General features: G+C 46.8%; 1 protein-coding gene across 1 annotated transcript in view; it reads left to right on the top strand.

Moving 5' to 3' along the window:
- The first annotated feature begins 1571 nt into the window (after nucleotides 1-1571).
- The window catches only part of LOC8028971 (probable acyl-CoA dehydrogenase 6), a 125080-nt gene continuing 104356 nt past the window's right edge, over nucleotides 1572-22295 (top strand). Inside the window, exons 1-2 of the mRNA XM_040206592.1 lie at nucleotides 1572-1764; nucleotides 3280-3386. Coding sequence (XP_040062526.1) covers nucleotides 1740-1764; nucleotides 3280-3386 — 132 coding nt within the window. The 5' untranslated portion in view covers nucleotides 1572-1739. The remainder of the gene's footprint in view (nucleotides 1765-3279; nucleotides 3387-22295) is intronic.

Genomic DNA, 22295 nt, shown 5'->3' with positions numbered 1-22295 from the left:
TGTTCTGAACGGATCTTTACCACGTGTTTGCAGTCGTTTGTGACCAATGAAGTGTCATGCCGAATTAGTGTTTAATTGCACAGCAAATGCAACGCGAGCCGCCCTGGCTGCCCGCTTCATACAGCCTATCCAACACGTGCTTTAGCGGCGCCCTCTCGAGCCGACACGGTAAGCGGCAGCCGTGAGCGCTTGCTGAGCTCACTGCTCCTCTAGTTCACGGCCACTCAAACGACCAAGGACGCCATGAAGGAGACTATTTTTTGCTTGTTTTTGGAATTTTAATCTGCCTACAACTTTTAAAATAAAGTGCAAATCGAGAAAAGTTTCATTAGGTTACTACATTCAGTGCAATGCGCTCAGGTTCAGTGCAAATTAAAAACCAGTCAAAAAGTTGTTGCAGGGCCCCTTTAAGACGGCAAATCCCATACTACCTCCCTGCAGATCAGATTACATCTAATTTGTCCTTGAAGTCTGCTGTAACCTCCGGTGACACCAACCGTTAGGTGGCACTGTGCCGTAAGTTCACTGTCCTAATACATAGAATGACGTCAAATGCAAGTTGTCGCGGTGCCTTGACGAAACCGCATTGAAACTTGTTTGGTGCGCCGACCATGGAGAATACCGGGTGAAACAAGGAGACGGTAGGCTCTTTAAATCGACCGGAAAATTCGGTTTCTTAACCTATCGCGCTACGACTTTGTGCAGCGTTGCCCACAGATGGTGCATTTTTTTCGTAAAATTTGCAAAGAGCGAACTTACCTGAGGAAAAAGTAAAGAAAGAAAAAGGCTTAGCTCCTATGGAAACGCAGCGACGCCACCGGTCTGCAATCAACGCGGCGCCGTTTTGCATGGTAGACAAGAGATGGCGCAAGCGGTCGCGACGCCAACTGCCGCCAACGAACGAGCAGACGACGCCGAGAGCCGGCGTAATTAGCAGACAATGAACTGCAGTTCCTTGTTGTTACCGCGCCTGTTTTTGTTTCTGCAACTGTCGCCGTTTGCGGAACGCGCGCCGCTTTTGATTCGAAAAGATCGTCTGCTAATAACGCTGGCTCTCGGCGCCGTATGCTCATTCGTTGGCGGCGTTTGTTGCGCCATCTCTTGTCTACCGTGCAAAACGGCGCCGTGTTGATTGCAGACCGGTGGCGTAGCTGCGTTTCCATAGGAGCTAAGCCTTTTTCTTTCTTTACTTTTTCCTCCGGTAAGTTCGCTCTTTGCAAATTTTACAAAAAAAATGCACCATCTGTGGGCGACGCTGCACAAAGTCGTAGCGCGATAGGTTAAGAAACCGAATTTTCCGGTCGATTTAAAGAGCCTACCGTCTCCTTGTTTCCCCCGGTAGAAGGGTAGGAGAGGGCATGACGTCAGCCGCGTAGCCTCCACAAGCCATGGTCCACTCTCACCACATCACGTGACCGTAGCTAGCCTTCGTCTAGCCTTCGATCTGATCCTTCAGTCTGATAAAAACTACCGGACGGAGCGCGCGCAAGCTTGCAAGGAATCTTCCTGCAATCAACCATTCATCTCGCACGTGACATGTCACGCGCACCAATCGCCAGACAGATCTGCGGTCACGCTGGACACAAAATCTTTTGAACTTTTTATGACTAGGCTTCACCAATATTGCAACGTGCCCCCTCCTTCTAACCTTCTTGGCGCCGATCGTATCGAAAGCCAACCGCAAGGAGGCAGAAGAAGCGGAACGCAGGCACGGAGCAGACGTATCCAAATGTGCTGTCATGAAACTACTGTCGTGCGTACGGTCCAGAGGCCAGATTCACGAAACGATCTTACGCCAAAAATGTGCGTAAGACAAAACTTAAGAACAAATCCGTATTCACGAAACGAAATTTTCGTAAGTTTTGCGCAGGTTACGACGAAATCCTACGACAGCTCCGAAGCTGTCTTACGCACTTCTTACGATCAAATCAGCATGGCCGACAGCGTCGCTCAGTTGGTCGCGACAACCAACGGATGTTTATTTTTCTACGTGCGCTTCTCAGGCGTCCCGACTTCAAGCAGCAAGAAACAAGTAAAAAGTACTCGAAACAGACCACGACGAACGAACAAGAACGCTGGATCCACAGACACCCGGGAAAAACTCCAAGGGCCACGAGTACGGACTCCGACCGATCGGCAGATAGGCCTAGCAGGCACTCCGACTCGGCGCAGCGATGATCTGACGGTCCTTGGCGAAGACCGTCTGCCCACGACCGGCTGGCGTGCTGAGTGGAATATGCCCGCGCGACCCTTGTGAACCCTTCCCGTATTATAGTTTGATCGCTGACCTCAATTCTAGATTAAGAGGTCAATCTCTTCCTCTTGTCATCTCCTTGTTTTCCGAGGCAACGGTGACGAACGCTGTCGTCGAAAAGGGGCTCTCATCGATTCTATCTCTGTTTTGTGTGACATAAAGCTCAAATAAACGCCGTATGGATTACCTTCGCAAAATGGTATGTACACTTTGTTATTAGAATTCCATTTTATTCTGACACGACTGCAGCTCACTGTCGATCGCTGTAACAGTTCGTGGGTCACAATGCCGGTCGAACCTTTCTTCGCCGGGTGTCACGTCAGCATCGAGTTGCAATTGTAAAGGATCGGTCCCGAAGCGCTTATCAATTCGCGGTCCAACAGCGCAAATCCAGCACTTCGATCAAACACGCGCGTCCGCTCCGTAGTGTGAACAGGCATTTACGTGGCTCTTGCTTACACTGTCGTAGTTCAAACGTATCTTTTTTTAACGTCAGCTCGCTCCTGCATCTCCGAGGCCGCAAAAAACGCCGCGGCGATTCGTTCCCATCTACGTCGCTTTGCAAACGACTGCGGGCCGTCTTTTACCAACGATGACAGTTGTGTTGACTTGGTAGCGATCGAGTTCGTAGCAGTCAATGGGGGTGGTTACGCACCCCGGCCTCGGCAGTCGGGTGAGTTTAAATCGTGTTAGCGTCGACATATCACTGCACGGATACGAACCCCAGACCAGCGGTGGCAGAAAGGCCGCCTGTGTTTGTTATGAAAAATCCACGTGCTCCGAACGGCTCCGAACGGCTCCGAACAAATGCCGAGCTCTCCGATTGGTTGTTCGTGCTGCCGAAGACGCCGTCGCCATAGCAACAGCACCGGTAAGTTTTAGTTTTTCCGTACGACAACGTCGCTTTCCTCCTCTCACTTAAGAACGCGTTCGTGAATACCGATTTCTCCTCTTCTTACGATGTTCTTAACTTACGAACTTCTTAGCTAAGTTGTCGTAAACTAAGAAGCTCTTCGTGAATCTGGCCAGATGCCGTCTTCAGCGCGTTCCCCACCTTGACGCTCTGCATCTTCGCTTCAGCTCGTCATTTTTCACGGAGCAGCATGAGGAACTTCGCCGAAGCGTCCGCAAGGTAACTTCACCGGCCTCTTTCCGCCAGCCCGTCGCGATTAAAGTACGAGCGCGACTTGCGAGCCAGCTCCAAGCATGACCCGCATGACCAATTTTCAAGGTTGACAGCAACGACGGTTGACAACAACACAACCAACAAGATGACGGCTTCCGGTTGCCATGGGTGGATGGATGAATGTTAATTACTGTACCTCTTGTAACGGGCGGTAGCTTGCGCCACCTAGCCTAAGTCTAAAAAGGCATAATTCATTCCGCGCTTCTAAGCCAAATTTCTCTCCGCCGTACAAATCGTACTCCGCCGATTTCTTCATGGTCCCAGATTTGATTGAAATTTTGCTAAACTCGCCAAACAACATCGCCAAAATAGTATCCCAAATATTAGGTCAAAATAATTTTTTTCTCACGAAGTTATTGAATTTACAATTTTGGTCCTCACCGTGTTTTTCAAACTGAAAGTCTCTACTGGCAACAATGAAAAAGTGACGTCAGTGGAAGTGCTGGGGTTCACTCCATATACCTTGTTCACTCTTTGGACTGTAGAAGTTGTTCCCAACTGATTCGAAGCAGTTTCATGGTGTCAAATGAATGCTTTGGAAGCTCGCTCCAGTCCGCGCGCTCCAGCACGGAACAAATGATTGGCATATTCTATTTTTTAGACTGCTCGCCCACTGATCTCTATAGAGATCAGTGTGCTCGCCCGACTGGCAAGCTTACCTTCCACTGACGTCACGGCCCTGAAAAGGGCGGGTATATTTGAATGTTTGTTTCTGCATCATTTTCATTTGCCGATTTCGCAATAACTATTATGAATTTCACAATACTAAATAGCATACCAGAAAGGGTAAAGGCCGGGGAGTCAGAAAATATAGTTAGTTGAGGTAGCTCAAGAATCGGCGGAGTACCCCTTTAAAAGGACACTGATAGGGTGTTTATGCACACCAAAGTTTTTGCTTGAACATGACATATGAGAGGCCCAACTACCCAGAACACAATTTGCAGCTCGAAATTCGTTTTCTTACCTCCGGAAAACCGCCGATTAGAAACTGGCCGGTTCCAGTCGCGCTCATTCTCTTCTCCGTGGTCACGTGCAGTTTTCTATGGTTTAGACACAACCACCAAATGTATTCAATGACGTGGGTCATCGAAGGCACACACTCAATATTAAAAATAAAAATAAAATACGATACCGAAATTTGTTTTTCGCTGCTTCTAAAAAACCGCAAATACGATAAAAAAAAAAATTGGAATAATAATAAAAAAAAAAGGTTGCACAGTTACGGGATTTCCGCCAACTTTCACCTCCCCTATATTTCTTCTTCCTCCCCAGTCCAGTTTCAATTTCAAGCAGTTGCGTTTTTTTTTTTACTTTGTTCTGAAGATATGCGACGGTGTTCCAAAATATTGATTGGATAGTCTTCTGACACCATAATAAATCACCTAGCAAAAATAAAACAAAACAAAAAATCGAGGGGCGTCAGTTAAAGGGTCACTAAAAAAAGAAAAACGTGTTTTTCTTAATTTTTTTTTTAACAGTGTGGTTGGGACCGCCGTGTCGAGAAATAAATTATTCCATTATACGTGAAAGAAAAAATCTGCTTCCCAACTACTCCAACGCCGTCCAGGAGGTTCAGGTCGGCCATGTCAGTTGGAGTCTTTACATCCGAGGAAAGTGCTGCCCGTGACGCTACCGAGAATGATCAGACTGATCAGAGGTCTCATCCTCCGCGACAACGAGGTTTGAAAAAAAAAAAAAAGGAAAAAAAAAAACATAAACGAGTAAAACCAAGATTTATATAGTGTTTTAAACGCTTTTTTTTATGAATGTGAAATTAAAGGGGAAACTGAAGGCTAAGACATTAAAATTGTTGTTAGAAGCCGTTCTAACCGACTATGCACATCTGCTTGCTTCAAGCCCCATTGGTCATCGCAACGGCAGGAAACGCTAATGTGAAATGAAACCTCGCAATTCGTGCCGCCGCGCCGCTAGCGCCAGCGATTTCGGCCGCGGAATCGCTGCATGTGAGACCCGCTTCAGAGCAATAATGACGGCGCGACATTTATTTTAAATTATGAGCGAACAGTCCATGACGTCACGGAATGGTCATACACACTTTCTACCTCAATGAGATGGTCATACACTCTCTCCACCTCAACGTGATGGCCAAGCCAACACTTCCTAGAAATAGGGCGCCGTAGCGCTCCGAGTGGTTACGTCACAATGTCGGAAAAGGAGGGCCATGGCACAACTACGTAAAAAAATATCTGGCATCGGCGTGAAAAAAATGTTTCTTGTCGAGCGGCGCGGTGGTGTTCGTGCGCGTTATCCGACATTAATGTAAGTTTTAAAAGCGCAGATCTTGTACAATTTATTATATATATATATATATATATATATATATATATATATATATATATATATATAAACGTAATATAAAACGCGTTACCAAGGTTTGAAAGTACCGAATTTACATTTATGGGTATCCCCGTAACCATGGGACTACGTGCAGTCCCGCAGCTCCCTCCCACTTTTCGAATGAACCGGCTCTAGTAGTACGACATTTTCTTCCCTCGTGCGGGCTCCAATTCTGGTAAATTTACGTTGTGTGTGAGTTGCTGATTGTTTGAAAAGGAACGCTGAGACATTTCAGAAGGGAAGGAAACCGAAGAAAAATCGTCATCGCCGCACGGAGCGCACACGAGCAAGAGATGGGTCGACAACGTGAAGCCTTTCGTCCCAGGCTGCTGCCGGTGTTCTCGTGTGTGGTTCTTTTGAGACTTGTTTCCTTCTACCCGTCGTTTTTCTGTCGTCATCGCAATCTCGAAGAGTTTTTTTTTTTTTTTTTTCGCTTGATACTACGGCATTTACGTGGATTTGCGGAACAAGTCCTGCGACGGTTTGAATGACATGTGTGGCAACTAGTCAACGGTGACACTGGTCGGTTATCGATAGAGACCCCTCTCTCGACAAAGAGACTTCTTGGAGTTCGTGTTCAAATGTTTTCATGGCGGATATTGCTGGACGTATGGATACGATCGATATGTGAGGAACAACTTATTTACGGGCTTTCTTGGCATGTAAGACGCAAGTAAAGTGCTGCAATCGATTTTTTTTAATCTTTTGATAGGATGGAATCTTGTTTTCCGTCGTTATCCGTATGCTGTTGCGTCGACATTTGTAAATACGCGTTGTAATATTCTAGTTTTTACTGGAAGGTGAATTGGAGGAGTTTCAGCGACGGTGTCTCCGCCCTGGCGGCCGGTCGCCGAAAGAGAACGAGGGGGATAGGTTCGCTGGGCGTTGGCTTTGTGTAAATGCGTTGACCGCGAACGTAGGCTTATAAACTTCGGCATCAAGAATATTACGCGGCTGTAGTGTTTCGGTACGAGCAACAGAGGTGACACGATTTGCTACGACCAGCTACGACCACCCGCCGCAGCGATGCAGGCGTCGAAGGAGCGCAACCTGTTACTACGCAGTCAGTCGCCGTCGCCCGACGCAGGTCGTTTGCCATTCAGGGCTTTCCGCCCCGGGCTCTTCGCTTGTACTTGGAACCGAGTATTATTTCCTGTGCTTGTGCATGTGCTCAGTGGCTGGATATGGACCTCATAGAGCAGTTCTTCAGAATCAACAGCGACTCAAAGTTGACGGCGGAAGGGCTTGCAGCAACGCTTTCGGTTGGTGCACGGCTGCGACGACTACACGGATAAATTTTAAGATTGCTGCTAGCAAGGTGGGCCATAGTCGCTTTATGTTGACACGATTTTGAGTGTATACGTACTCCGTGCAAAGGCGAATCTATCGCGTTTCTAATCCACCTTTGTTTTTTGTTGTTTTTAGCACGCACTACCGACTGCTATGCAAATGCTTCTGTACCGATCACGGAGTGAATGTCTTCGGCCTTACATTGCGGAACGCCCAATAAAAAGTCATATTCGTTCAGCGAGAAAACTTCCCGTACTTAAGTGCTTTAATCAACACGATCGATTAAGTTTCTTCCCTAGTTAGGACATTTTTGTGCCACATGCGGCACTAATACTTGGCACGATGTATTCCACTGGTGGTATTGTGAATTGGTTTACTTCCAAAGCTAACAGTGTGACAGATGGGACCATTCAATTTGCTAAAATTGTGATATGGGAATTTCGTTGCATAACTAGCGTTTTACGTTTAAGATTGATAAGAAACATGCTCGTGTGATGGTGCATGTCTACAGCATAAGCTTTGCAGATCCAGAATGAATGTGCTATAGTCTACAGCCTCAAGATTTTTAATGGACCAAATTGGTGATTACACGGCAATAAATATTGTGGTGAAAAACTGCCCATTGACTCTGAGTTTTGATCGTGACCATTGGTGTGCTGTTGGCAAATTAGGTAATGGCACACCTTTTCCCTGACCATCTGGCTTCAAGGGGCATTGCATCTAAATGTGCTTAAATATCTTTATTTCAAGGTTCAGTGGACCCCTCTGCATCATTACAGGAAGGCAGTCTCAAGCCACAACAAACAGCAGTGAATATACAATGCACAATAACAGGCACCAGTGTCCAGGCGTATAGTCCGCAGAAGTCAATTTGAGCCTAAAAATGTTTTTGTTTTGTTTAGGTAGTTTGCATTTGGTGTATAATCCGCAGGGCCCGATTTCCGCGCCCAGAGCATAGTCCGCCAAGCTGGTGCGTTGCGTCTTCGTGCTTTTTTTTCCTGGGTGGCCTTTTCTTCAGAAGTTCTTCGGCGAACGCTACTGAGCCTGAAGAACTGCTCCTGAGGCCCATATCTAGTCACTGAGCACACACAAGCACAGAAAATAACACTTGGTGCCAAGTACAAACGAAGTGCCAGTCAACGTGAATGCCAAACGAGCAGCGTCGGGTGACGGCGACTGACTGCGTAGCGCCCCTTCGATGCCTGCATCGCTGCGGTGGGTGGTCGTAGCTAGTCGTAGCGAGATGATCCTCACTTCAAGCAAGAAATCTCGCCATACCATAGTCAAGATATGTGTGCAAGTGCTCGACGACGTGGGCTCTCTCACGTTGGTGCAGTTATCAAGAAAGGTGCATATCAACAATGTTGCGTGTTTGAAGCTGAAACTATGACGCATACTTATCTAAACCTAAATTTATCGGTCTGCGGCTACAAACATTTTCGTTGACGTTGTTTAGATGGTGTAACCATTCAAGCCTCGCATTACATGGTGTTGCGACTCTTCGGTTGTGTATGAAAACCTATTTTTGCCCTAATAAAAGACAGGTGCAAAAGGACACGTGTCTTTTGCTGATACATATCTTCCAATTTACAATGCAGAGGCAAACAGAAAATCAACTGTGTACATCTACCACTTAGCATAAGCACCTTTGGCATTCATTCTTGAGCACACTCAAATATCAGCTTAGGTTGCTCTTGTTTTAGAATCTTTGCCCTGTTTTGTAAAAAGAAAAAAAGTTAAAAAAGCTTTACCTGTGTTCTCCTTCTGGCATTTAATACAGACTTGATTGTCAGCAGATCACACACAGCAAATATCACCGTGACACATTTAACTCGGAACGACCGATGAGACTATTGCTATTACAACAAAGCTTTGCTCAAGAGCCAAGAGGAGGCTTGTAGGGTGCACAAACACATCGAAATGAGATTGGCGCTTCCGGGGCTTGTTTATATTATGCGTACAAACAGGACGATCGGCGACCAGCTGATCGCAATATAACACCAAGGATACCGATGTTTCAATACATATACGCAGGATAAAGACCTCAATCGTCCCTTGTATGCTGTAGCTGTCATACTTTCCGTCCAACCGCTTTTTAGCACAATAAACTAGAACAACCGAAGAGTTCGGAACACCGTTTAATGCGAGGCCTGAATGGTTACATCATCTAAGCAACGTCAACGAAAATGTTTGTAGCCACAGACCGATAACCTGTTTTAGATAAAGTACGCGTCATAGTTTCAACACGCGAATATTGTTGATAAGTACCTTTCTTTGGACCCGCATACATTCGGTTCAGCTTGACGACAGCTGCACCAACGTGAGAGCTCACGTCGAACACTCGCACACATATCTTGACTATGGCAAGATTTCTTGCCTTCGACTGGCTTGAACACTTCATCTCTAGCATCATGGTAAGTCTTGGTTGAAACGATGATCGTCTCGCACACGGCAACAAACAGAGAACGACACGCTTTGTTTTATTTATACGCTACCGGTCTACGGGCGTCGCAAATCTATCCCCCTCTTGTCCGCCATGTTGGGTCGATCGGAGCGCCCCCTATATTCGCTGAAACTCGTCAATAACAAGTTTGTGCGATTATTGAAAGTGCGTTGTTTGTGCTTATGTGGTTATTTATACTAATGTTATTTTATTGCTTTTACCGCATTTACACTACAATCTTAACTGTATTAAAGTAATCGTATTATTATATACAAAATAAGTTATATTTTGTTCAAAGGTCGCCCGAGCTCATAGAGAGAAGTAAATTAGTTGACTGTAAATGGTAAATTTAGTATCCCTGCCACACGGAAAAGTTAATATATTTTGATTAACGTATATGGGATTTCACCAGCTCTCGGTCTTGAATGGTTATACGAGCGTCGCAAGTTGATTTGTCGACCCCATAATGTCATTAGATCGAAATTGCATTCATTTTGCCATGTGGCCGGGGCATAATACAATAATTCAGTGACTGCACGCGATTACATCGCTTACATGATCGTAAATGACGCTTGTCTAGTCGTGTCCGCGATGACTACGTCTATCTGATTTTTAACTGTGATCTGTTTTGCTGTGTCCAATCACTGCGTGTCTCGCCATTTTGTCGAAGTATTCCTGCGTAAAATATGCATTCCTACAGCAATAACTGCGTGACTCAATGTTTTCGACTTAAAACAATCACGTTTTTTTTTTGTTTTGTTGTTTATAGACGTTTTATACGTATACCTCGTGCAATTTCGTACTGATTATTTAGCGATGTAATGTTTTACCCGTGTAATGAAGTGTTTTCTGGCTCCGTTGCTATGTGCAGCTTTCATTTTAGCTAATAAGACACGCGTATGTGACTAAAAGCGCGTTACGACGGTCGATCCACGCGCGTTGCCATCGCTTCGACGCGCGGCCCCGATGGCCTTCCGTTGCGACGTCACGAGAAGAGCACGACGGCCTTGTCTTCTAGGAGGTGTTGGCCAGGCTCTCCGGGACGCGGAGGGACGCCTTTTTTGGAATTCGATACCAGTGTTGCGGAGTTGCCACTCCTGAGTTGGAATGATTCCGGGAATCATTCCGCATTTTCACGACCCCGGAATGGAATGGGAATGGAATGGCGGCAACGTTCAGAGGAATGGAATAGGAATGGAAATAGGTGCCATTTGCCCGGAATGGATTGGGAATGGAATGGGCACGGTTCTTCTTTTTTTTTTTTTTTTGTGTGTGTGTTTACGGTTAGCTAAGTCGAGCCAGTGAGCGAGTCAGTTGCTCAGAAATAAAACGAGCGGGAAACTGCTAGCCCGCGTGGAGCCCTAACAGATGTATACGCCAAACAAATGCAATACAAAAAACAAGCGTCAAAGCAAAGGGGGAAAGGGGGGTAACGTGGCGCCTTTCACGGACGCGCAGGCGCCGAGCTTCGATGGCGTTACACGAGACCGAAACAAGAAACCAAGCACCAAACAAGAGGAAAGGGAGCGGCAAAGAAAGAAACCGCCATGCACAACTCCTCATCGTCCTTCTTGTCATGCTTTTTTTTGCTGTTGTTGCGAGGGTCTGTAGAATGCACGCGCGCGCGCAGACTGAGATCTGGGAGCGGAAGCGACTCATAACTCGCAGAGCTCTGATAACTCGTTGACTCGGGCGCCGTGGAAAGATGATCAGGTATTTTTTTCTTATAGCTCGAGGCGCGTTGTTTAGCAGGCAGCCAACCCTACTGCCTTCCACGTTCATGCGTGCGCACTCCTTTGAAGTGCGAAAGGTAGGTTTACTTCGGCATTAAAACAAAGCGAGATTCACTTCCCTCTTCTCCTCTTGCGCTTTGCTCCGAGGCTTGTTTTCTTATACTGCATTTCTAGTGTAAGTCCGCCTATTACTTGATCTTTGTTCCGATGCTTGTTTTCTGTGTTATATGTTTTAGGGGGTTAGGGTTACAAGCAAGCTAGCGGATTCCCGCTCATTTCCTTTGACTTTAGTCACTGCATACTTTGTTTCACCTTGCGATGGACCGCTGTGGACGGCATACGAGCCACCCTAGGCAATCCAGCACCGTGAGCGGGACTGCACGGGGTCACGCGACACTCAGAAAGAACTGGATTGGTTTCGATGGCTCTCGTGCTGTCTGTTGAGGTCCATCGTGAGATGAAGTAGACTATCGTCACCGCTCTTGGTGTGACTGAACTGACTAGACCTGCAGAAAGATCGTCCCGCGCCAGACGAGGCGCGACCTTTGCTGTGAGGGCAAGTGAGAAGGAGAGCTGGGTGCTAGCTGCCACTGAGGTTTTGGCTTCCGCGCGTCTCGGCTGTCCGGTCTGCATTCGTGCTCCTGGTCGTGGACCCTATTTGAGGCGGTGAGAAGTCAGTTGGACGGTGTTGATGAGGAAACACGGGGAATGTCACTTCGAACGGTGCGGTATTACCCCGCTAATTGTGTCTTGATGTGAAGAGCTTTGTCAACGCTGACTTCCCGACCCGTCGCCACAACGCGAACAACCGACACCGAAGTAAAAGAATGAGTCGGTTGGTACCGTCTGCTGCCTGAACCCGCCACTCGATCAGCGCGAAGAAAAACATCACAATTCGGACGAGAAGACAAGATAAATACAGATCGAGTCATGGCATCATAGAAGACATTTTTCTACATTAGTCGTGAAGAAAATAAACAAGCTGCACGCTGAGAGTTGTGCAACCAAACTATACATGGTGCAGTCGGCGTATATCATTGAACTTTATTCGCCATCTGAAGAGGAAACACGAGAATGAGTACGCGAAGGGTGGAAAAGGGCAGGCGAACCAGCCAAAAATTGAATTGAATATGGTAAGAAATATCGAGATTCGTAAAGCGAGCGTGAACTTACGCGTTTTAAAACAGGTTTCGCGACATGGTCTACACGGTCCCTCGTGCTGCGCCGCAGAGGTTGCATTTTGTCAGGATGTGTTCTTGCCGCTCTGCATGGAGTCGCTTCCAGCAGTGTACTAGCCGTGTTGTTGTATTTGAAGAATACAGTAATATAGCTTAATCCTGCGCCACGCATGAACTGGATATTTTTATGGTCTTATCAAACAAACACGCTGGCCGCGTATGTCTTAAAAGTCAAATGCAAAAAAGTTAAAAAAAAAGAAAAGAAAATGTGTGGATTTAAGTTTTGCTGTTTGTTGCGAGCCACGTGGTCGCGAGACCGATGTCTTAAACAAGCATCGACATATCAAGGGGCTTTCTCGATGTTTGCAGTACATTGCAAATAAAAACTTTCTGCCACCAGAGGTCCGCTTAGTAAAAATCAGTGCTTTTTTTAAGGAATTTAGCTCTTTTTTTTTTGCAATTTTCTCTGCATTTGATAATGTCAGCTTTATGCTGCTTATGCCGGCAACAAAATGGGGTTTACTACGGTTGATAGAATGGCATTTCGTCGAAGCACGTTTTAGAGAACGGGCACGTTTTATCGAAGCACAGTTTAGAGAAAGGAGAGCCTCAGTTTAGAGAATTGCCGTTTATCGAAAAAGGGACTCTATTTAAAAAAAGGTTTTCTACTTCGCGCGTGTATCACTGGTGCGCGTGTTAACCCAAGGCCCCCGCTGCGCTCCCGCCGCTTCGCGGCGGCAGTCTGCGGCGGCTCATTACAAAAATATTAACCCATCTGACTTATCCGCACACGCCGCTTCGCGGCGGCCGAATTCGCTAAAAGGAGGCTCATCGCCATTTTCTCTAAACTGGGTTTCTCTATAAAGGAATTCGATAAACTGGGGTCGGTAAAACGGCTTTCGCTAAAACGAGCTTCTCTAAACCGCATGACTCCGAACAAAATGTAGCTCTCAAGGGCCAATATTTACGTTTAGGAATTAAAGGAATGGAATGGAATGATTCAGCCATTCCAGGAGTGGGAATAGGCTCAGTGTCTTTATTCCTAGGAATTGAAAGGAATTGAATTATCGAAAACTCTAATTCCCCGGAATGGAATTGGAATGGAATGGAGGTGCCTATTCCGCAAACCGGCGACTAGAGAAAACTTCGGCGCGCACTTTATTGGATGAAATTTGGTGACGTCACGACCAATAGGAGCACGGAAACAGACGCGGTCTCCTCGGTCTCCTCAACGCCCGGAGAAACATCGGAAACATCGTGCCTGACGTACCGTCGTCGAACGAAAGGTGGGTGGTTTGAGTTTTCCTGTGATGTGATCTCTATGTGTGTTCGTTCCAGGCGTCCGAGCTGTTTCTTAGTTTCAGATCTATTTGGCGCCGCTGCCTACATTGTTTGAGCCTGCGTTCACGATTAAAACAACCATCGCAGAAAGCTGAAAGCCCGCCGAAGAACGGCTGACTTGCGAGCTAAACCTAATTCAACAAAACCATTTGATCCGACAGAATAATGTGCTTGATCTTACATTTCATGTCAACAAAGAACTGCGCTGTCTGTCTTCGTCCCTACATGTTTTATTCTTTCGTGTTTTTCAAATCTTTACCAACCCGCGTCCAATCGAATGCCCCGATCACAACAAATAGTTGGTCGTGCTCCGATGGCCCTTATCATCCGCCGGTAAGGCAGTTACGTCAAGTAACGTCATATTCTCAAACTGTGAAATACTATTACCACCTCTAGTTTCACATTCTGGTGCACCGTGCACTTGCAGCTTCCTGCACCCCTGCGAGGTTTCCTGCGATCGTACCCTGTATATGATGGATTTCTCGCCGCACGCGAGTGCTCTCGAAGGCGTGCTATACACTCTGTAACATACGTTGTGTGCAGAAAAGGCACAGGCCCGAGCACAAAAGCGCCCTTTTTGCACGAGCAGCCGTGCAAAAAGAACATTCTGCGGAGCTACGCCCTCGCACCCGTGCCTCTGCTGCACACAACTTATTAATAACCGAGCCGTTCTCGTTTTTGTTTTGCATATTACTGTGAAAGAAGTGTCATTGTTGTTTTCTTCTCAAACAAAACTCGCACGCTAGACAAATGCAAACTGATAGGAGTCTGCACATTCACACCCTTTTCTCCCTTGTGCGACAGGTTATAGCCGGTCGCGATTCAACACCGTTTCTTTTGAAGCTGATGAGCACCACAAGGCGTGAAAGAGGTGACTTGCAGCTTTGCCAAGGCAGCGGCAAGACACTACAAGCCTTCGCATTAACTGGCTAGCCAGTGCCGCTCTGTTCTGAACAGCACTGCGTGCCATGCAGAGGGTTTGTGCAAGCTCGCTGGGTGGCGACGCTAGCCACGGTAAGTTCATCCTATGCAGCTTTCTTTTAGGGATATATGTGGCTTGCAGGCCATGTCGTGCATGTGCCATTCGAGGGACAGCAGTGCCAGTGGCAAGGCTGTGCTGATGGTAATCACCACTGCACTGTGCTTTCATTCAATAACTGCTGAAAAGGAACCAAGTACTTCCGAGAGATTCTCGGTTGTGCTTTGATGAACTCCAGCTCGCTTATGAACAGGTGGATGGCACAGCTGGCCTTTCCTAGTGGACTTGATGTCTGTGTTAACAATGCAACGAGACTTCTTTTTAGTCTGCATCGCACATAACTGCCATGATAGCCAGTGTGGACGTAGCTGGGGTAGCCCCCAATATGGCTTCTCTAGCTCGACACAAGTAATGTTCCTACCACTGTCGTGTATGATGCCGATCCAAGATTGAAATATACTTGTGCTTTTCATTGCCGTGACGTCACGCAGGCACATAGCCAGGATTTTGTTTTGGGGGCGGGGGGCGGCAGCGGCGGGCCGGGCCGGGCCGGGCCGGGCCGGGCTCCATGAACCCCCTCTAGTTACGTGCTTGTGTCACAGGATGGGACAGGCTCACGGTTCGAGCGGCTGTGTAGAAATGAACTATGCCGAGCATTTGTTTCGTGCTGCTGGGTGGGATTTGGGGCAACCTTCCAAAGCATTCTTTTGACACCATGAAACTGTTTGTGATCAGTTGTGAACAAAGTCTACAGCCCTAAGAGTGAACCTTTGCCTTCCCATGACGTCTCAATTTCAATGTTGCCAGTAGAGCTTTTCACTTCGAAAAACACAATGATGACGAAAATTGTAAATTCTGTGACTGCGAAAAAAAGCTATTTCGGCCAGATATTTCGGTTACTATTTCAGCGATGTTTGTTGATGTGTTTAGCAAGTTTTTAGGCAAATCGGGGACAATGAAGAAAATGCCGGAGTACCCCTTTAAAACATAAAGTGCACGTAGTACACAATGGAGAAGTTGCTCGCCAATCATTCTCTAAGAAGTGCGAGTTGAGTCCTTTGGAGGCAGTTTACTGCCGCAGCGTGCACTTTAATCTGCCCGAGAAGAGAAAACGAGATAAATGACGAGTAGGATATCTTTGTTCCAAGGCTTCTTGAGACAGGAAAGGCTAGGGAACCAGTATTGTTGCTTCTTACTACCCGGTACGAGACTCAAACCTGACATGCAAGGAAGTCGAAAGGCCTCTTCATGTGCCCTCTTTCTGCTTCCTTGTGCCTTGAGTTTTAGCTGTGTCTACAATTCACGCTTGCCTGCATGCCTACTCTTTCGGTCTCTCTTTTGTTCACTGTGTTACTGAAGTTTCCTGTCGTTGCTGTCCCAGAAATGCTTTGTGGATGCACAGAAGTACAAGGTGCTCGACGCCTGCGGCTCATTGGTATTGCTTTTCCCCGTACCACGGCATGAAGGAGGTGGCCTCTCTCCCTTTCAAGCAGCTGCGATATACTACTAGCACTGGGTTACAACTGCAGCTAGCCCATGGGTACCGTTCTGCATCCTGCACTGCGTGTAGTTCCGAGAGCCATGTGAAAAGGCAGGTGTGACCTTTTTAGGCACTGTCACTTTGTTTTGTGCATTTTCTGCCGCTTTTTCGGGGCAATTTCTTTTTAAGATTCAAATATTAGAAAACGGACTCAAGTGAGAGATGGGGTTTTCTGAGAAGACTGGCTTCTTTGCTAAACCATTGGGACTGGTATTATATCTATAGAGTTCATGTACACCTTACGTTATGTACTTTTTCTTTAGTTTTATTTTACTTGGTACTTGTACTTCTATGTTACACGACAGCCACTAAAAATGAAGAAAAAACAAAAAAAATGTTGACCTGTCGGTTTTTTGTTTTGTTTTTTTGCAATATGTTGGAAGAGTCAAAGATGTGTTCGGTCATTCATGTTATTTTTCCTACACGCACGTTCAGCCTATGTTTACATAAAGCCCCAATTGCCCCTTAGCAACGGAAATAATCTGTGCGACAGACTAGGCGGCAGCATTGTGGACGGAAACTGGCCTGATTATATCCGCCATGTTTAGAAACTACATTTGATGTCAGGTTATGAATTCAGTGGCAAATTCCCCCTAAAAGAATCTACATCACTCTGCCAGCCAATCGCTGCCGTCACTTGTCGTGACGTCACGTCCAGCAAAAAAACTACAAACTAGTATTTTTTTTTTTTTTTTAGTGGCAGGCCTCTGTTGTTGATGCCACATAGCACGTCAACACTCAAGCAATTCTTCCGCTCTTGACCTCTCCGGTTTCACCTTGCGAAGTCATGACGGTGTCTGCTTTTGTTTGCGGTATTTCCCATGTGTCGACGTGAGACGGCAGCAGTTGTATCGCCAAGGAAGTAGCAATCAATCTGTGGATTTGCTCCAGCGGCACAGTGTTACAAACAGGACTCTTTCACCAAAGGCAAAGTCTAACAACTCGCCCTACAGTTGCCAGCATCGTGCAGCCGTGAATGCGTAACTTGTCCGAACGCTTTTATGCTTTCTTCTGTGTACAGTGACAAAATGACTCGCTGAATGCGAAATGCCGTACAGCAAACTACAGTAGAGTCTCATTAATTCAAACTCCAGGAAGTCACAGATTTTAGTTTGAATTATCAGAAATTCATCTAAATATGATACTAGACAGCATTATGATTTGTTACATGGATAGCTACTCATACAAAGCAGATTTTTGCCAGTTTCCTCTACATAGGCCTAATTATAAGCAAGTACAGGCATAACACATTAGTGAAAGAGCTGTGACATTGAGTTTATTATCCGGCAAAAAATTTGTCGATTGTGGACTGTTTAGTCAGCACATACGATCTCAAAATAAAATTTTCAATACCAGCCAACGCAAGTAGCTCCTTACGGGAATCTTCCTTTGCAAACAGAAACTTCCGGAGCTGAGCGATGTGCTCAAAGCTATGGCTGTGACAGTTGGTAGCAAGTCATCCCTTTCTTCATTGTCATCTTCACTCTCACTGCTGCACTGTGCTGGCATTACTTCCTGTACTATGTCCTCTAATGAGTCATCACGACAAACACACACATCATCGTCAAGACTAGCATATTCCGCCTATGTGCTTCAAGGCCAGAAAGCATGATGCCAGTGAGCTGGTCCTCATCCTCGATATCGTCTTGGTCATCGTTGCTAGTCTTGAAGCACATAATGTGAACGCTGTTTTCCGCTAATGTGTGCCCGCTTGAGCCTTGAGTGTGCTTCTTTATGAGCACCGGTGCACTGCGGAGAAACAACACTCATGAAAGCACGCTCTGCAGGTTTGCTTCTCTGCGGTGCACCGGTGCTCGGAGAGAAGCATACTCAACAGAGCCGCGAGTACAAAAGTATGAATTAAAGGAGTCATGAAACGCTTTTCCAACTTTTTCCTGTTTAGCTTTCCTCTTCAACTCATAAATCGCGCATTCTACCAAACAGTTCAAGAAGATGGAAACGGGGCAGTCCCCTCTTGCTCGGACTCTCGTTTGAGTACCGGGACACAGCCATTGTCCCCCTAGAAGATTAGCCCGTCGCTCAAAATTCAGACAAAAGTTGCTTTCCCCACCTCAATCACCCCGAAGCTTACAGTGCTGCGGAAGCTACGTGCTCGTTGGGCCAGCCACATTTTTGCCACGTGATCACGCTCTCTCACGCATACCCACGCGCAGAGAATGAGGTCAGGTGATGAAAGGGAGGCGGCTGATTGTGCGGCAAGCACGTAGCTTCCACCACAATGTCAGCTTAGGGGTGAAGGGATTAAGTGAGGTCCGGTGCTGTGTGACGTGCGTTTGGACCTGGTGACGCGCTGGGGGGGCTTTGCAACGCGCTACGGGGACCGCGGATGTATCACAGTGACAAGGCAGAGAGCTTACGAAGGGAAGGAGTTACGAAATAGTTCCTTGTGTTTTCGAATTTTCGTACCGAAAGTCAGGCTTTTGACTTTCTACCTTTTTTCTTTTGGCCCACTGAACAATGTTATTAGTAAAATCCCAATATAAATTGATTTATTCCAGCCAAAATGTGTTTCATAGGCCCTTTATGCAAAAACGCCGTTTGAATTAAGTGGCTTATAAATACATTAAAAACATAACGGGACAACCAAAATTTTCAAGTCTGTTTGAATTAACCGGAAGCACGAAATATCAGTTTGAATTATCACAAGCCTATTGTATCAATTACTTTCTGCAGCAACTTTGCGCTTAAAATTGCAATAAAGTTATTTTTAGGCTAAATTCATTTTTCTAGACTGCTCGATTATTCTGAGCTTTGCGCGACCCCTTCATGTTCCGAAATATTGGTCAGTGACTGTAAAACTTAAACACAATGGTTACACACCACAGGTCCTGAGGACCATGACATCAATGAGCTGGCTTTCACTTTGTCCAAGGCAGCAGCGGAACACTATGGGTGGGACCCTGGGTCGACACACCGGCCGGCTCATGGATGCCGTCCTGTACCCTGCACGGCACTGCGTGTGGCTTAACTGGCCAAGCAGAAGGTCATCGCATGACTTTTATGAGGCGTCGCTAGCCATTGTAAGTATATTTTTTGACACTCATGTCTGGTGATGTACTTTGGTGCTGTACAACAGAACACATTTGGTGGCAGTTCAGTCTTGCCAATTAGGCCATTTTGAAACGGAACACATTTAGTGGTGGCTGGGTTAGGTTTCCTGGCTCGGCAATCTTGCAGCAGTGTCTAGACTCGGCACAAACCTTTTTTTACTTCACTGTCAGCGCTAGTGTAATCTCTGCAATGCTGTCAAAGCAACTTCTGCACGCGAACAAGATGCAAGACGAAGCCACATGCTCGTGCCCAGTGTACGACTACATGTATACATGGGCACTTGTGCCCATGCGTACCTACTCGCAATGTGGAGCGAGTTCGTTTTGGCCAACACTCCATGCATTGATATTTGCGTAGTATATATTTTTTTTTTGTTATAAATGGCAGGTCTTGGCTGTTGATGCCACGGAGCACGTTGCCACTTGAAGCAATAAACCCTTTGCAAAACTCCCAAAAAGCTGCGCGCACCGCGCGATGAATAATGGGAGCCCTCGGTACGCTCCTCCCGCTACCACGTGATTACATGGCATACGCGAGCAGGTGCAGGTTACCACGGCAACAACTTTTGAACAGCCGAGTCGGGCGAGCGACTAGCCAACGGCTACCCCTTTCTCATTTCTCTCCTTTGTACCAACGCTTCGTCGAAACCTGCCACAGTTGCGGCGCTCCATCACTCAATTTTTGCGGACTATATTACGTTATCGACAGCACAAGGAAACCCCGGACAAATCGAAGAAACTCTTCAACGGGGCTGTGATGCGGTCGAAGTCTACACCTCCACAATAGGACTCACCTTATCTCCCTCCAAAACTCAACTACTGGTCACATCCTCCAAGAGAGGACCTGACCCCGACCGAAAACTCATCAAAATCAAGCTACAGGACAAGGGAATTCAACAAGTTGATCAAATCAAAATTCTAGGTGTAGTATTCCAATTCAACGGTAAACCAGAAGGATCACTCAACCACCTTCACGCCCAAATCAATCAGATCGCACACCTGATACAACGGACCACAAATCACAGAACCGGACTCGAAGAGCATAATCTACTCCATATCATCGACGCCTTCGTCATATCTCGTCTCCTATACACACTACCGTACCTCACGACAACATGTACCCAAATCAGAAAGCTCGAAGCCAGTCTCCGTAAACTGTATTGACTCGCCTTGGGAGTGCCGCACTACACGTCCGGCGAACGCCTTCTCAACACGGGAACTTTCAACACCATTACAGAGCGCATACAAATGCACAAAGACGGGTAGATATTACGACTCTACCTCAAACCAAGGGCAAACAATTTTGCAGACACTAGATATCAGCACGGACTCACTTCCCTTAGTCCCCATACCTCCCCCTTTGTGGAAAAGCGCCAACCCAGATGTTACAGTGGAACCAGTACCGAAAAACATGAACCCCCACAACCCTGAGACACGAAAACTCCGCGCCAAAGCCCACGAAAAGCGAATACGCTACCTACATGAGACGGATCACGATATGTATTTTGCTGATGCCAGTCACCAGGTCACGCATGGCAAAATAGCTTTCGTTAAAGGGCAACTCCGCTCAATTTTGAAAAATTTAGGCTTACATGTGATTCCATTTCACAAAGCACTACTAAACAGCTCTACGTCTTCGGATTCGCGAAATGTGGAATATTATTTGTGTAATCCTAATTTAAACAACAGCTGATACCGAAACTTCGGTTGCGTCGGGCATCATTGGTCTCATGTCGTCAGAGTCATGGCCACGTCACGTCGAATCACGTGGTCTTGTGACGTTTGAGGGGGCGAGGGACAGGACACGCGACGCGGGCAGGTTGCTTCGCATGGCGTGGACGGTGATGGCCCGGGGGAGAGGGGGAAGGGGAGAAGACGAAAGAGAAGGGGAGCGGAGAAACAGACCGATGAGCACGCAGGGCAACGCAAACTAGCGCATCCACGTCACAATAATCACGTGGACGCCGTTCAGCCAACACCGGGAGGAGAAACTCATGACGTCATCGTTCAATTTCGCTCTGAGAAGTAAAAACAAACGAAACGTGAGAATGATGTAGTCATGCCTCTGACATAGTGGCTCATTGTCGGCTACTCGAACTCCGTGGCATTGACTGCGCTGATGATTGCGCCTCCCGCCGCATGCTAGGGTTTGCAGATTTCGGCCACTTGGCTCACTTGTAGGTTTGCTGGCCAGTTTAATAAATATATAGACGGAATTAGATTGTAATATTTGACATGGGGTCTTCCTATATGATACTGAAGGGGGCTACATAGTTTTCTAAATATCGAAAATGAAGCGGAGTTGCCCTTTAACACACGCACTAATACACAGTACTCCGAAACCTTCACAGAACCCCGAACGATCGACGATTTGGAAGAATAAGAAACTACACCGACAACACCTTACACTTAAAACGAATAACCTAGTCTGTGAAATACATGTCCGCTACCCGGACAAAAAGTTCCGCCTCGTATGGACGCCTGGCCACCAAGGCGTGGAGGGTAATGAGACAGCCCATCGTCTCACCCTCGAAAACTCCCCGGGTCCCGTCTCGTCATGGCCAGCTATCTACTCGGTAGGCGCAACAAGGAACGCTCGCAGAGCCCTGCGGAAGTCGAGGTTAAAAGAACAACGTGAAGAGCGGACCATTTACCCTCACCCTCCAAAGACCATGTCTAGGCAACAATCCTCCCTCGTCAGGCAAGCCCAGACCAACTCTCTTTCATCGCACTCCATCTTCCACCACATCTACAAACGACCCGACTCCCCCACCTGCCCAAAATGCGGAGAATACCCTTCCATCCCTCATACCTACTGGTCTTGTAACCCACCTACCCTTCCCCCTCTCACACATCATTTCTTGGGAGGAATGGCTGGCTCTACCCATGGGCACCGACATACCCACCGCACTAGAAGCACTA

Source organism: Ixodes scapularis, unplaced genomic scaffold, assembly GCF_016920785.2.
Source record: "Ixodes scapularis isolate PalLabHiFi unplaced genomic scaffold, ASM1692078v2 PGA_scaffold0__279_contigs__length_252992795, whole genome shotgun sequence".
Lineage (NCBI taxonomy): Eukaryota > Metazoa > Arthropoda > Arachnida > Ixodida > Ixodidae > Ixodes > Ixodes scapularis.
Note: the sequence above shows the minus strand (reverse complement) of the source record. Positions and strands in the feature narration are given on the sequence as shown.